We start from the raw sequence: 14,324 nt of genomic DNA, 5'->3' as shown, positions 1-14,324 counted from the left end.
GAGATGGGGATAAGATTCGTAAGATTCAATGGTGAAGAATTGTTATCATGAGTAATCTCGACGGTCACAATTGTAAAGTTAGAGGTTTTGTAACAAAAAAAGGGGAGTGGCTAATCTTACAGTCCAGAAACAGAGGACCCTAGGACCATCAAGAAAGAAATGCACCAACAGAATATGGGACCTTATCCAGAGAAGCAGCGACACCAGAGATGGAGGCAGATGGGGGCCTGGAAAGGAGGGCGGCTGAAAACTCTAGATTAATGGGAAGAGAGGGACTAAGAGACAATGGCTAGGAGGTAGACTTGCAGAATGTGTCCTTTGATGGTGTAAATGACTATATATGCCCGAGTGTTGTTTTTGAAAAAAGCTGAAAAACAGTATATAGAGAAATGCTATTAACTGATGGTACATGGTGGGGGCTGTAATCATTGTGATAAAAGAAGTTGTATGAGTTGTTGAACGTAAAACTGATGATTTGTCCTGTAAACTATCACTCAATCTACAATAAAAACTTAAAAAAGATATATATGTATTTGAAATAAATAAGTCATTGGTCTTACAAAATCCTATCATCTGATCTCTGGCATCGTTTCTGTTACCAAGGCCACATTTATCAACTACGGGTCATTCCTCTGTGTCCAACTTTCACATTCCAGTCACCAGTAATTAACAATGCATCTTGATTACATGTTTATTAATTTCAGGCTAAAGAAGCTGATAGAATTCTTCAATTTATCACTGGCTTTAGTGGTTGGTGTGTAAATGTGAGTAATAATGGTATTAACTGCTCTTCCTTGTAGGCATAAGGATATTATCACAGACAGCTTTGTAATTCCAGATACATCTTGAAATGTTCTTGTAATGATGAATGTGATGCCACTCCTCTTGAATTTGTTGTTCTGAGCATAGTAAACCATGATTGTCAGAATCAATATGGCCAATACCAGTCTATTTCAGCTCACTATTGCCTAGGAGCTCTGGTGGTGTAGTGGTTATGAGTCGGGCTAACCACAAAGTCAGCAGTTCAAAACTACTAGCTGTTCTATGAGAGAAAGATGAGGTTTTCTGCTCCCATAAAGATTTATAGCCTCGGAAACCCTATACAGGGTCACTATGAGCTGGAACCGACTCCACAGCATACAACCACCACCACCACCAATGCCTAGGAAGTTGATCTTAATGCATTTTTGACAATTTTCAATGTTCCGAGACACATATTTCATGCATTCCTTGATGTTTGTAGCTGTTTTGTCTCATTCTGAGGTGTGTTCCATCTGCAAATTAAGGTCCCAAAAGCTTTGCTCTATTCATCCACTAAGTTCAATTCTATTATGAGGAGTTAGCTCTTTCCCAGTCATATGTTGAGTACCTTCAACCTGAGAGGCTCATCTTCTGACATTGTACCTGACAATATTTTGGTACTATTCAGAATGTTTTCATCTTCCGGCACTATATTTGATAATGTTCTACTACTATTCATTAGGTTTTCAGTAGCTAAACATTCAGAAGTAGCTCATCTCTCCTTCTTCCTAGCCTGTCTTAATCTGGAAGCTCTGCTGATAGCTATCCAACATCGGTAACCCTGCATGTATTTACAATACCAGTGGCACAGCAGCCAGCTTCACAACAACATGCAAGGCAGCACAGTACGACAAACTGACATGCTAGATTAGACATTTTGAATCATAACAAATCATGGATAATATTGTGAGGAAGGGAACTGCGGAATGCTTAATCATACTCATGTGGAACCTATACACAGACCCAGAGGCATTCATTTGAACACAAGTGTATAGTGCATGGTTTAAAATCAAGAAGAGTGTGTGTTAGGGTTATGTCTTTTCACCGCACTTACTCAATCTGTATGCTGAGCAAGTAGTCAAAGAAGCTGGCCTATGCGAAGAAGACTGCGGCATCAGGATTAGAAAGAGACTCATTAACAACCTGCAATATGCAGATGACACAACCTTGCTTGCTGAAAGTGGAGAGGACAGGAATGACTTACTTATGAAGATCAAACACGACAACCTTCAGTGTGGATTACACCTCAACATAAAGAAAACAAAAATCTTCACAAGTGGACCAATAAACAACATCACAATAAATAGAGCAGAGGCTGAAGGTGTCCAGGATTTTCTTCTACTTGGATTCACAACCAACATCCAAGGAAAAGGAAGACTTTTCTGTTTTGTCTGTTCTGATGGCAGTCCCTCCCTGGTATACTCAATATTCCTGCCAACACCACAAATCAAATGCATTAATTATTCTCCAGTCTTCCTTCTTCTCAACACTTGTGTGGAATTATATCTAATTGAGATGCACTCCCTCTATCTGATATTTTAATACTGAAAACGTGTAAGTCTGCCCTTTGGCCAGTATTGATTGGACATACTAAAGTGAAACCATTAGATTTTCCCACTTGGGTTGTTGATTTGAAACAGTATGTAGGCTTTGTGGTGGACAAAATGAGATCACAGCTTTGATTACAACACCACCACACCAGGACTCTGATAGTAGACGACTGAGGCCTAATGGTACTGCAGGATAAGCACTGGACTGTAAACCACAAGGCTGGCAGTTCAAACTTACCAGCTGCTCCTCAGAAATCCTACACAGGTCTCTGTGGGTCAGAACTGACTCAATTGCACTTACCAACAACCTGTGCTTCCGCTGGCTCAGACATGGTGTCAACAGTGTAGAGAACATAGTAGTTGGTGATTGATCTTGCAAATGCCTTTTTCTTGATCCCAATCTTGGGAAATACCCAGTTACAGTTTGCTTTCACATAGGAAGTTTACCAATTTACTTTCAATGTATTGCCATAGGGTTTCTTGAATTTATTGACTTACTGTTATGATTTGGTTAGAAGATACATTTATTGCATATTATTACATTAATGATATTCTATTAATATAAAATACAAAAGGGGAGGCTCTGACAGATTTGAAAACAGTGGTGGCCCACAGAGGCAACACAGGCTGGTTAATAAACCCAGCAAAATTCCAGGGCCCTGCCCAAATGGTGAAGTTCTTGAAAATTACTAGGGCAGTAGTCACCTTTGACATCATGCAGGCAATCAAGAATAGTTACGATTGCTGCCTACCCTCAAGATTCAGCAGACCCAACATTTCTTTGGTCTATTTGGTTTTTTAACCTTATATTATGAAGGTTTACAAAGCAGATCAGTTTTCTGTTCAACAATTCATATACATTTTTGTTTCATGTCATTGATTGCAATCTCTACAATATAATATCGCTTATCCCAAGTCCTCCCCATTTCCTTGTTTCCCGGTTCCATTCCTCCTCTTTCCTAACCCTTCTGAACTTTGTCCTTGGGTAAATGCTACCCTTTTATCTCAAATGGGTTATTATTCTAAGGTGTGCATCCCTCACTAGTGTTCCTGTTCCTTTTATAGACCTGTTTATTATTAGGCTGAAAATTGAGCCAGGTGGGACACAGCACTCTGATGGAGATACTGTGACTTGAAGGACAACTAAGGGACACAGTCTCAGGGTTCCAACAACTAAGTCTAGTCTTTTTTATGATTTTGAGTTTTATTCCACATTCCCCTCCTGCCCCTCTCTGCCCCCCCGCCCACACACACACACTTGGACCTTCCAATGTGATTTCTCTTACAGAGACGTTGGCAGAGCTAGCTGAGGACCATCTAATTCTGATTTCAGGGTGATGGGAACAGATGTTCACATGGTCCATTTGTCTGCTGGACTAATTGTTTCCAGGATTCTTTAGTTTTCTTCACTCTTCTTTTTTCCAGACACAGAGAGACAAACAGTTAGTTGCACTTTAGATGGCCACTCAAGAGCTTTTAAAACTCCAGTTGCTATTCACCAAAGTAGGGTGTAGAATTTTATCTTTGTGGACAATTTTATGACAACTGACCTTGGTGTCCCCTGAGACCATGATCATGAGCTTCTGGGTCTGATGACTCATTTATACTCAAGGTTTTCGGTTATGTTTAAGAAGTAGTCATACATTTTCTGCCTGTATGCTCCACCACATCCCCATAGGTTGAAAACACTTAAACAGTCACAGCAACAATGGACTCACACCTACCAACACCCAAGAATCTAGCACAGGACTAGACAACATTTCATTCTGTTGTCCGAGTAGTCATAATGAGTTAGAGCCACTTCAATCTCCACCAAGAGCAATGAGCTCTGGCATGCTCAATAGGAACCCGGGTGCATAATAGTTAAGTACTCAGCTGCTAACAGAAGGGTTGACAGTTCAAACTTACCCAGGGGCTCCAAAGGAGAAAGATGTGGTGCTCTGCTCTGCAAAGGGTCCTAATCAGGAAACCCTATGGGGCAGGTCTCTTCTTTCACATGGGGTCACTAGGAATTGGAATCAACCCAGTGGTATTTATGAATAACACAACAGCATATATACAGACACAAAAGTGAAAATTTCTCATTTAATCTGCCATGTGTTCATTCTACTGAATTCTCATAAATCATCTAAGGAGCACTTCATTAAGAATGGGAAGGCCATTGAGAAAATCTGGCATTCTTTCAACAAAAATTTCCATCATTTGTTATCTGACTTTATGAGTTGTACAATCATGTTCTCATCCCACTGAATTTTCATAAATTATCCTAAAGACACCTCATTAGGAATGGGAAGGCCACTGAAAGAGGCTAGAATGCTTCCAACCATGTTTTTCATCATTTGTCGTCTAGACTGATGAGTTGCACTCCCAATGTGAAGAGTCAAAGTGACATTCTTCAACTTCAATAAAGGATGATCTCTGAAATACAAATTAATTGAACAAAATAGCTTAGACTTGTTTGGTCTCTTAGCCTCATATACTGCTTTCACCATCCCTGGGACACAGCCCTGCACTGAGATAGAAATGTCTATGAAAGGCCTTAAAACATACTCAAACATCTAGGTTTATCTAACATTCACCTAATTCTAGTGTTGTTGTTGTTAAGTGCCATTGAGTCGATTCTGAACTATAGCGACCCTGTATAGGGTTTCCAAGGAGCAGCTGGTGAGCTTGAACCACCAACCTTGCAGTTTAAATGGCTTTGCAGTCTGGCGCCTTAATCCACAGTGCCACACCAGGACTCTGTATGGACCCACTATTTTTGGTTATAAAACATGTATCTCGAATAGAGAGAAATACTGTTAACTGATGGTACATGAAGGAGATTCTAATCATTGTAATAAAACAAAGTGTATGATTTATTGAATGTAAAGCTGATGATTTTCCCTGTAAACTTTCACTCAATTCACAATAAAAACATTTAAAAAACAACAACAAACCATGTATCTCAACACCACACACGTCACAATAGCAAAAGCAAGTGTGGTCCATTTAAAGGTACTGGATCAAGACACAGAGGGCTTTAGGGGAACTAGGTGCTAATCTAGGTGTCATAGGGAAAGGAAATGAGGAGCAACATTCAGAAGAAAAAAGACATATTAATGGGAATAAGCAGATTACAGGGAGTTCTTTTCCAGGCGGAAGCCAAGGGAAACAACCTGGAGGGGATGGGGTATGGAGGTTTACTGAAGTGTGTCGGGACACTTAACAAATAATGCTGGTTAATGCTAGGACCCACCATTGGGAAAGGACTCGTACACTGGCCCAACAGGGCCTCTTGACTATTTTAATACAAATGAAGGCTGACGTAATCATGGAGCAATGGACCTCTATTGTACCAGCTGAGACTCAAGGGGCACACCATGGGCGTCTATGGACTTATAAACCTATGGAAGTTCTTTGCAGGTATCTGTAATTCACATTGATGCACTAGAGCTACCCTCACCCCAAAGTAGTTCAAATAAGACATGTATTTAGCAAAGGTTAAGAACTATTCTGGTTAAGTTAGCAAAGGTTAAGAACTATTATCACTCCGCTCCTACCCATAGGGTTTTGAGCTATGAAAGCACACAACCAGGATCACTACACTGGGAAACAGAAATAATCAAATTCTAGCCAGTTGTAATGCCTGTTTGTAATAATATCTAGTATATATGCAAGGAAATACCTCTGGATTGCTTACTGATTTATTCTGTAAGGAAACTGAATTGAGCTATGACCATACTGTGGTCCTGTTGGTAAGATTCACTTACCTTATACAAGTAAGTCATATAATAACACAGATAATGATGATCAAATGTCCTGGGAAAAGGTATTAAGGCTTCCTAAGAATGCAAGACCAATGGAAAATGACAGACCTGAGGAAGAACTGGATTAACTAACTACCCGCCAATTCTATGCTAAATAGTTCTCTATACATGATTAATCATAAGGTACAATAACAGTAGATTAGGGGGAAGGGTCTGGTGTGGCACTGTGGGTTAATATGCTGGACTGTAAAGTCGGTTTGAATCACAAGGTTGATGGTTCAGGCTCACCAGCTGCTCCTTGGAAACCCCATATAGAGTGGCTATAGATTGGAACTAAGGAGCTCTGGTAGCGTAGTGGTTACGAATCGGGCTGTGAGCCTAAAGGTCAGCGGTTCGAAACTACCAGCTGCTCCGCGGGAGAAAGATGAGGCTTTCTACTCCCGTAAGGATTTACACCCTTGGAAACCCTGTACAGGGTCGCTATGGGTCGGAACCGACTCGACGGCACACAACAACAACAACAACATAGATTGGAACTGGCTCAACGGCACTTAAGAATAACAGGGGTGCGGTGATGATAAGTAACTAACTTTGTAGAAAAATATGCAATGGCCTTATATGACATATGAATTGTTCTTTAACTCTATATCTACCCCACACTGGTTCCTCCAAATACTGGGAATATTCATAATGCTATTGTTGTATCTTTTTTTTTTTTTTTTTTTTTGATTACAGATTACTTTAATCATTTTAATCATTTCTTATGAATATAGTGGGATTACAGAAGGTTGCACTCATGCTCCCAGTGAGAATTAAGAGTTTTGAAATTTAAAGCAGACTACTCTTTGGCTACATAAAGGCAATATATTAAAGTACAAACAAGGAGATAGCTATTCAGCAGAGCAAATACAGCCACACTGTGCAAAGAAGGCTGAGAAACAGCTCCTAGTCTGAAAAACTAAGACTGCCTCACTCAAATAGAGGTAGACATAGGTTTTGATTGATTTTTCTTATTGACAGTCAAAGGAAAGCTTCAAGAAAACAGGATCATCGCTGCAGTTGGATCAGAGAAACTCTGGCTTACTTTTCGCATGTTAGCCGATTCAGCCAGTAATTCTGACTCCGCGGCGGAGTCTGTGCACCTGGCCCTTGAGTTCTTCCAGCAGGATGGCCTGCAATTGCTCCAGCACCAGAATTTCCATAATCTGCTCCTTTGTGTTGATGTCGGGTCTCAGCCATAGCTCAGCAAGCTCCTGGAGATGCTGGAGGACAGCCCTGGGCCCAGGGGCACTCTCATAGCGGAACTGCCTGAACCTCTGCTGGTAGGCTGCAGGTTGGGGGGAATCCTCCGTGGGATGGTCTCGTCTTCCATAGAGTCTTCATCATCAAGGCTCTTTGGTGAAGGTCCTGCAGGACCCAATGAAGCCTGGACCAGGGGAGCCGGTATGACTTTGGGCTCAACGGTCATTGCCTCATCAGGTGACTTTATTTGAGCATCATTCCTATTTCCTTGTGTCTCGGTGTACTTGTCAGTCTCCATTCTGGAACAGTTACGTCTTGGAGATCCTATACAGGGCCGCTTTGAGTATGCGTTGTGTCTGATCCACAGCAGTTAAGGCCACACACCTGACTCCGGAAAAAGGCCTATTGTTGTATCTTTTATACAAGTGCTATAGGACAGATACAAACCTCAACCAATCTGATCACTCTGCTACAGCCCCCAGAGACTGTCCTACAAACACTGGAAGGAAGATGATAATGACAGTTTGTCTGGAACTCTATCTTTCAGGCTACAAGAGAAATGTCTGATGATATGTAGCCTCATACAGTAAAACTAAGATGAAGTATACAAGGGGTCTTCAAAATATGAAGATCTGGAAGAGTGAATCATCAAACTTACCCTTGGATGCTTCAGCGGCAAGCCGGGGATCAGTGAGTAATGCATAGGGCTATTCGGGCTGCATGTAAGAAGGAAAAGTCTCTGGAGACTGAGCAGAAGAGGACGAGGCGGAGGCCAGGTGTAGGCAAGCAGGGCTCACATCCTAGGCCGAGGGGTAATACACCATTCTCTGAGCCCTTCTAACTCCACGATTCTCTAGTTCTACAACTGTTGTTATTAAATGCCATTAAGTGAGTTCTGATTCATAGTCCTGTATAAGGTTTTCACAATTGTTGATGTTGTTAAGTGCTGTCGAGTTGGTTCCAACCCATAGTGACCGTCTGCATAGGGTTTCTGAGGAGTGGCTGGTGAGCTTGAACCACTGACTTTGCGGTACAGCGCATGAGCTCGCAGCACCATACCAGGATTCCCAGGGTTTCCACTAGGTCCTGGGAAACCCTAAACAGGGTCGTTGTTTGAGTCAGAACCAACTCGACGGCACTTCACAACAACTAGGTGAGGCTGTAAAAGCCAACAGCAACCATTATCCAAGGGTCTTGCCTTCACTTTTTTTCAAGGAGGATTTATAGATTTTGTTCTGTTTAGTCACCTGGGCAGTGGTTCAGGATACGTCACATCCAATGCGGCAGCTTTAATCACCCCAGTCTGAAGAGCTTCCACAAGCGCATCTTGATCAACTAATAGACCTGAATCAAGAAAACAATTCCTCTGTCGTCACCATCTTTAGACAACATACAGAAGACAAGTATGAGGGACACATCAGCTACCCAATCAAACACATCCTAACTGTTCTCCATTTAACAGGTTCGAAGGTATGTCAAAGGTGTGAACATCATACTGCCTTAATTGTTACAATAAACTGCCTGGCTTATCATTATAAATAGTACTAAGAGCCCACCAGGTGCCAGGTCGGGTGTCCTTCACACACATTAATACTTGAGTGAATCCGCAAATAAACCAGCAAGGTCAGAATTAGTTTGATTGAAGTGTTACTGAGGCTCAGAGGGTACTCAATTTGCCCAAGATAAAACAGTTTCTAAAGCACTGATGCCAGATTCAGATTCTGGTTTGTCCCAAACATTGGCCCCGTCTTCTTTCACCACACCATCTCCAAAGCCTCTCACAGGACTTGAGGTTAGAAGACAGAGTTCCCAGGAAGTCCTTGTAGACCCTGTAATCTGTTGCTGTCCAGTCAGTTCCTGCTGATGGCAAAGGCACGTGTATCAAGGGCTGATTTTTCACCAGATCACCAGAGCTTTAGCTCTGGTAGCGTAGTGGTTACGAATCGGGCTACGAACCTTAAGGTCAGCGGTTCGAAACTACCAGCCGCTCCGCGGGAGAAAGATGAGGCTTTCTACTCCCGTAAAGATTTACACCCTTGGAAACCCTGTACAGGGTCGCTATGGGTCGGACCCGACTCGATGGCACTTAACAACAACAACAACAACCAGAGCTTTATTCCAAGATGCCTCTGGGTAGACTCGAACCACCAACCTTTTGATTAGCAGCTGAGTGTATCCCCCTTTGTCACATTATAGGGGCTCCTCCTAGTAGTTTCATACACATAAATATGATTCACAAATGACTATGATTTCAACACAAAATAGTACAGCATGCTCTGGGTAGCAGAAGATATAGAGAAAGCCACATAACATGCTTACTAATGGCCTGAGTGTGTAGCCGCCCAGACCCAGACCCAGCTCCATCTGAGGTGGCAAGGAGACCTACTCCACACTGATTATTGGGGTGTTTTAATTTTTATTCCCATTAGAATCTTTGCTATGTTTACCCAGATTCTGATACTATAGAGAATATATATCATTCCATATTTTACCAATCCCTCCCCATCATCTGGAAGGTCTATTTTCAGACATATGAGTTCTGTCCTGTGAGGCCTGTGTCAAGCTTGCTGGGCTATGTTACACGTGAGAGAGCTGAAGGGAAACAGTGTACAGGGGGTTACTGGTAGAGCCAGTCTAACACCACGTACTCATGCCCCCACAACGGCAGCACCGACACTCTTCTGTGCTTCACTTGGGAGGATCGGAAAGCTTTGCCTCCCTTCAATTTACCCTAAGGGTTGGCTCTAGCACAGACTCAACTACCTCCTCCTGTATGTAACATAAAGCACTAGGTGGATGTCAAAGTCTCTAAGTAGCACTCATCAGTTTGGAAAGTGATGGCTCACAAAATTTATCCTGATTATATTGTCTAATTACAGCCAGAGGATCAAACTGTTACCTCCCCACGCCAAATAAATACCCAAACTTGGGATGAAATATCCCCACTTTAGAGAATTCTCTCTCTCTTTTTTTTTTTTTTTTTTTTTTTACTATTTTAAGGTTCAAAATGGTGTGAAAGCAAAAAAAAACCTAATAAAATCAGGAGCAAATTTCCTTTTACTTCACGTGTTCAACAGTCTGGTTTGATCTGCTGAAGCAAGAAGTCATTGTGGGGCATGGGGAGGGGGGGCATGCCACAAGGATAGATGGGGGATCCATCTTTTTGTGCCATTTTCTGACCAAAGAGAGCAGCATCCTATTTTACTTTAAGACAAGCAGAGGGGTGTTGATACCTCTACCAATATTGATGAGAATCGCCGTAGGTTTCATCAGTCCCAACTCCCTCTTCCCAATCATGCTCTGGGTCTGCGGTGTCAGGCTGACCGTCAACATCACAAAGTCAGACTTTTGCAGCAGGTCGTCCAGGTGTTCACAGTAAGTGGCTCCAACGGCCTTCTCCTCAACCAAGTTCCTACAAAAGAGAAAATCACCTTCTCTAGGACTTGTGGTGTGGCGCTGTAGGATAAGCACTGGATGCTAACCCCAAGGTCCAAGATTCATAGCCCCCACTTGCTCTTGAGAAACCTCGGTACATCATGGTCACTATGAGGCAGAATGACAGCACTTAACAGCAACTATAAAGTCAGAAACTTCCCTAGCTGCCCCAGGGTCTGGCAAACCCATCCAGGAAGGAGTTTCTTAAAGAGAGTCTCCCCTCAATACTGCCATGTGGTCCCTGAGCACCTAGACTCTGTTGAGAGTCCACATATCACTTAGAATCACTCCTCAAGGTACCCTGATGTCTCCAGAACTCACAGGTGGTGTCTGTTCTGCACCAGAGCTGAGCTCCCTGGGGCAGTGGCTGTGTCTCACCACCTAGAGCTCAGTCACAGATCACATACACTTTCAATCCTGTTGGAGTGTAGGCAAACACACTCAAGAGTCCCACAAAACCAAACCACGAAGGCCTCGGAGTGTTGTTTGTTAAGCAAGAAGCAAAGGGTCTAATGCAGTCAGGATTTTGTGCTTCCTTTTTGCTTTATTTTGGACCCAATTTTAATTTCTGCTCTGGTCATCTCAGAACTGCCTATTCAAAACCCCTATAACACACAGCGTTCTTGGGTAATCACCACTAACATGTAAACATGGAATGCCAAATAGGAACACATTTTCTTTCAACACGAGTGTTTGTAGCCAGGGATGGCACAGAGGAAGAGGAATGTCCCACATGCTCCATGGAAGAACCAGGGTAAACTGTGCCCTTGGAGTGCCCAACATGCTTTATTGACATAAGAACCAAATACAGGCCAATATAATTAGTAGCGTATTATATGTAATACATGATGTATCTTATTTATGCATTTAAATATTATTCTGACAAGGGATCTGTTTTAGTCAGTAATGCTGGAATCACAGAAACACCACAGTGGATGGCTTTACAAACAGCTAGAAGTCTGAATTCTGTGTGCTGGCTCTAGGGGAAGGCTCCTTGTATATACACGCTGGAAGAAGGGTCTTGTGTTTTCTCAGCTTCTTTTCCTTGGTTTCTTGGTGGTGTTTTTGTAGTATAGCTTCTAGCTTCCCCCATCTTTGTGTATCTCAAAAAGTGACTGACTTAAGACACACCATACCCTACACTAACACTGTCTCATTAAAAATAGCAGCAACACCAAATTCCAACCTTATAGTCTAACCACAGCTCATACCAGATGTCGGTTCCCACTCATAGTAACCCTAGGCACAAAAGAACGAAACACTGCCTGATACTGTAGCACCCTTACAATGGTTTGCATGCTAAAGCCCATCGCTGTTGCCACTTTACCAAACCATCTCCTTGGGTGAATTCTCTTTTTCACTAACCCTTCACTTTACCACGCATGATGTCCTTCTCCAGGGATTGATCCTTCATGATAACATGTCCAAAGTATGACAGGAAAACTCATCATGCTGGCTTCAAATGAACATTCTGATTGTACTTCTTCTGATACAAATTTGTTTGTTCTTCTGGCAGTCCATGGTACTTTCAACATTCTCTGCCAACACCATAACTCAGAGGCATCAATTCTTCCACACTCTTCCTTTACTGTCCAACTTTCATATGCATATGAAGTTACTGAAAATACCATGGCTTGGGTCAGTTGCACCTTAGTCCTCAAACTGAAATCTTTGCTCTTAACTATCTACTTTAAAGAGTTCTTGCATAGCATATTTGCTTGATGCAATACATTGTTTGATTTCTTGACTACTGCTTTCAGGAATTTTGATTGTGGATCCAAGCAAAATGAAGTCTTTGACAACTTCAATCTTTTCTCCATTTATCATGATGTTCTTTATTTGTCTAATTGTGAGGATTTTCATTTTCTTTACACTGAGGTGCAATCCATACTGCAACCTGCCATCTTTGATCTTCATCAGTAAGTATTTTAAGTCCTCCTCCCTTCCAGCAAGCAAGGTTCTATCATCTGCATATTGCAGGTTGATAATGACTCTTCCTCCAATCCTGATGTCACATTCTTCTCCTCAGATAATCCAGCTTCTAGGATCATTTGCTCAGCATACAGACTGAGTAAGTATGGTGAAACAATACAATCCTGGTGCACACCTTTTCTGATATTCAACCATTCAGTAGCCCCTTGTTCGGTTCGAATGACTGCCTCCTAGAATGGGTATTCCAATGGGAATACCCAAACACACTTAATTGTGTTTTGGAATACTCATTCTTCTCAATGTTATCCATAGCTTGTCATGAGCTAGACAGTCTAAAGCCTTTGCATAGTCAAAAAAACACAAACATCTTTCTGATATTCTCTGTTTTCAGCCAAGATCCATCTAACAACAGCAATGATAACCCTAGTTCAACATCCTCTTCTAACTCTAGCTTGAGTTTCTGGGAGCTTTCTGCCTATGTAATGTTGTAGCTATTTTTGAAATATCTTTAGCAAAATTTTACTTGCATGTGATATTAATAATGTTGTTTGATGATTTCTATATTCTGTTGGATCACTTATATTTGGAAACGTCACAAATATGGATCTTGTCCAAACACTTGGTCAGGTAGCTGTCTTCCAAATTTCTTGGCATAGATGAGTGAGTACCTCTACTGCTTCATCTGTTGGCTAAAGATTTCAATTTGTGTTTCATCAATTCCTGGAGTCTCGTTTTTTGCCAATGCCTGTAGTGACCTTGGATGTCTTCCTTCAGTACCATGGGTTCTTGATGATATGCAATATCTTGAAAAGGTTGAACATCAACCATTTCTTTTTATTACAGTGACTGTGTATTCTTTACATCTCCTTTTGATGCTTTCTGCATCATTCAATGTTTTGTCCATTTTTGTTGTTGTTAAGTGCCGTCAAGTCAGTTCTGACTATTGGCGATCCTGTATAGGGTTTCTAATGAGTGACTGGTGTGTTTGAACCACTGACCTTGTGGTTCAAACCAACCTTGTGGCCCAGTGCTTTATTCCACATTGCCACATCAAGACTCCTTCAATATTACAAGTTGAGACTTAAACTTTTCTTTAGTTCGTTCTGCTTGAGAAATGCTGAGTGCATTCTACCCTTTTGGTTTTCTAACTTTGCACATTACACTATAATACTTGAGTTGTCTTCTTGAGTTGCTCTTTGAAATTTTCTGTTCCACTCTTTTACTTTCTCATTTCTCATATTTGCTTTAGCATCTCTGTGCTCAAGAGTAAATTTCAGACTCTCTCCTGACATCTACTTTGGTTTTCTCTTTCCTTCCTTTATTTTTCATGACCTTTTGCTTTCTTTCTGTAAGATGTTCTTGCTATCAACCCATAGCTCACCTGGTCTCCAGTCATTAGCGTCTAATGCATGAAATCTGTTCTTGAGATGGTTTCTAAATCCAGGTGGGATATGTTCAGAGAAAATTTCTCAAGCTGAGGGAACTGAAGGAAAAATTAAAGCCTTGACTTGCCATATTGAAGGATTCTATACCGCAAGGTCAGCAGTTCGAAACTACCAGCTGTTCCACGGGAGAAAGATGAGGCGTTCTGCTCCTGTAAAGATTTACAGCCTCG

At 41.7% G+C, this 14,324-nt stretch overlaps 1 protein-coding gene across 1 annotated transcript in view; it reads right to left on the bottom strand.

Annotated features, from left to right (window-relative positions):
• The window catches only part of LOC102818365 (glyoxylate reductase/hydroxypyruvate reductase-like), a 61,533-nt gene that overhangs the window by 38,114 nt on the left and 9,095 nt on the right, over positions 1-14,324 (bottom strand). The window contains exons 3-5 of the mRNA XM_006875899.1: positions 10,576-10,754; positions 8,590-8,686; positions 4,628-4,769 (exon numbers count right to left, since the gene is read on the bottom strand). Of these exons, the coding sequence (XP_006875961.1) occupies positions 4,628-4,769; positions 8,590-8,686; positions 10,576-10,754 (418 nt within the window). The remainder of the gene's footprint in view (positions 1-4,627; positions 4,770-8,589; positions 8,687-10,575; positions 10,755-14,324) is intronic.

The sequence above is a fragment of the Chrysochloris asiatica genome, unplaced genomic scaffold, assembly GCF_000296735.1.
Source record: "Chrysochloris asiatica unplaced genomic scaffold, ChrAsi1.0 scaffold00345, whole genome shotgun sequence".
In the NCBI taxonomy this organism is placed as follows: Eukaryota; Metazoa; Chordata; class Mammalia; order Afrosoricida; family Chrysochloridae; genus Chrysochloris; species Chrysochloris asiatica.
The sequence above is the reverse complement of the archived record's forward strand: the minus strand, read 5'-3'. Positions and strand labels throughout refer to the sequence as shown.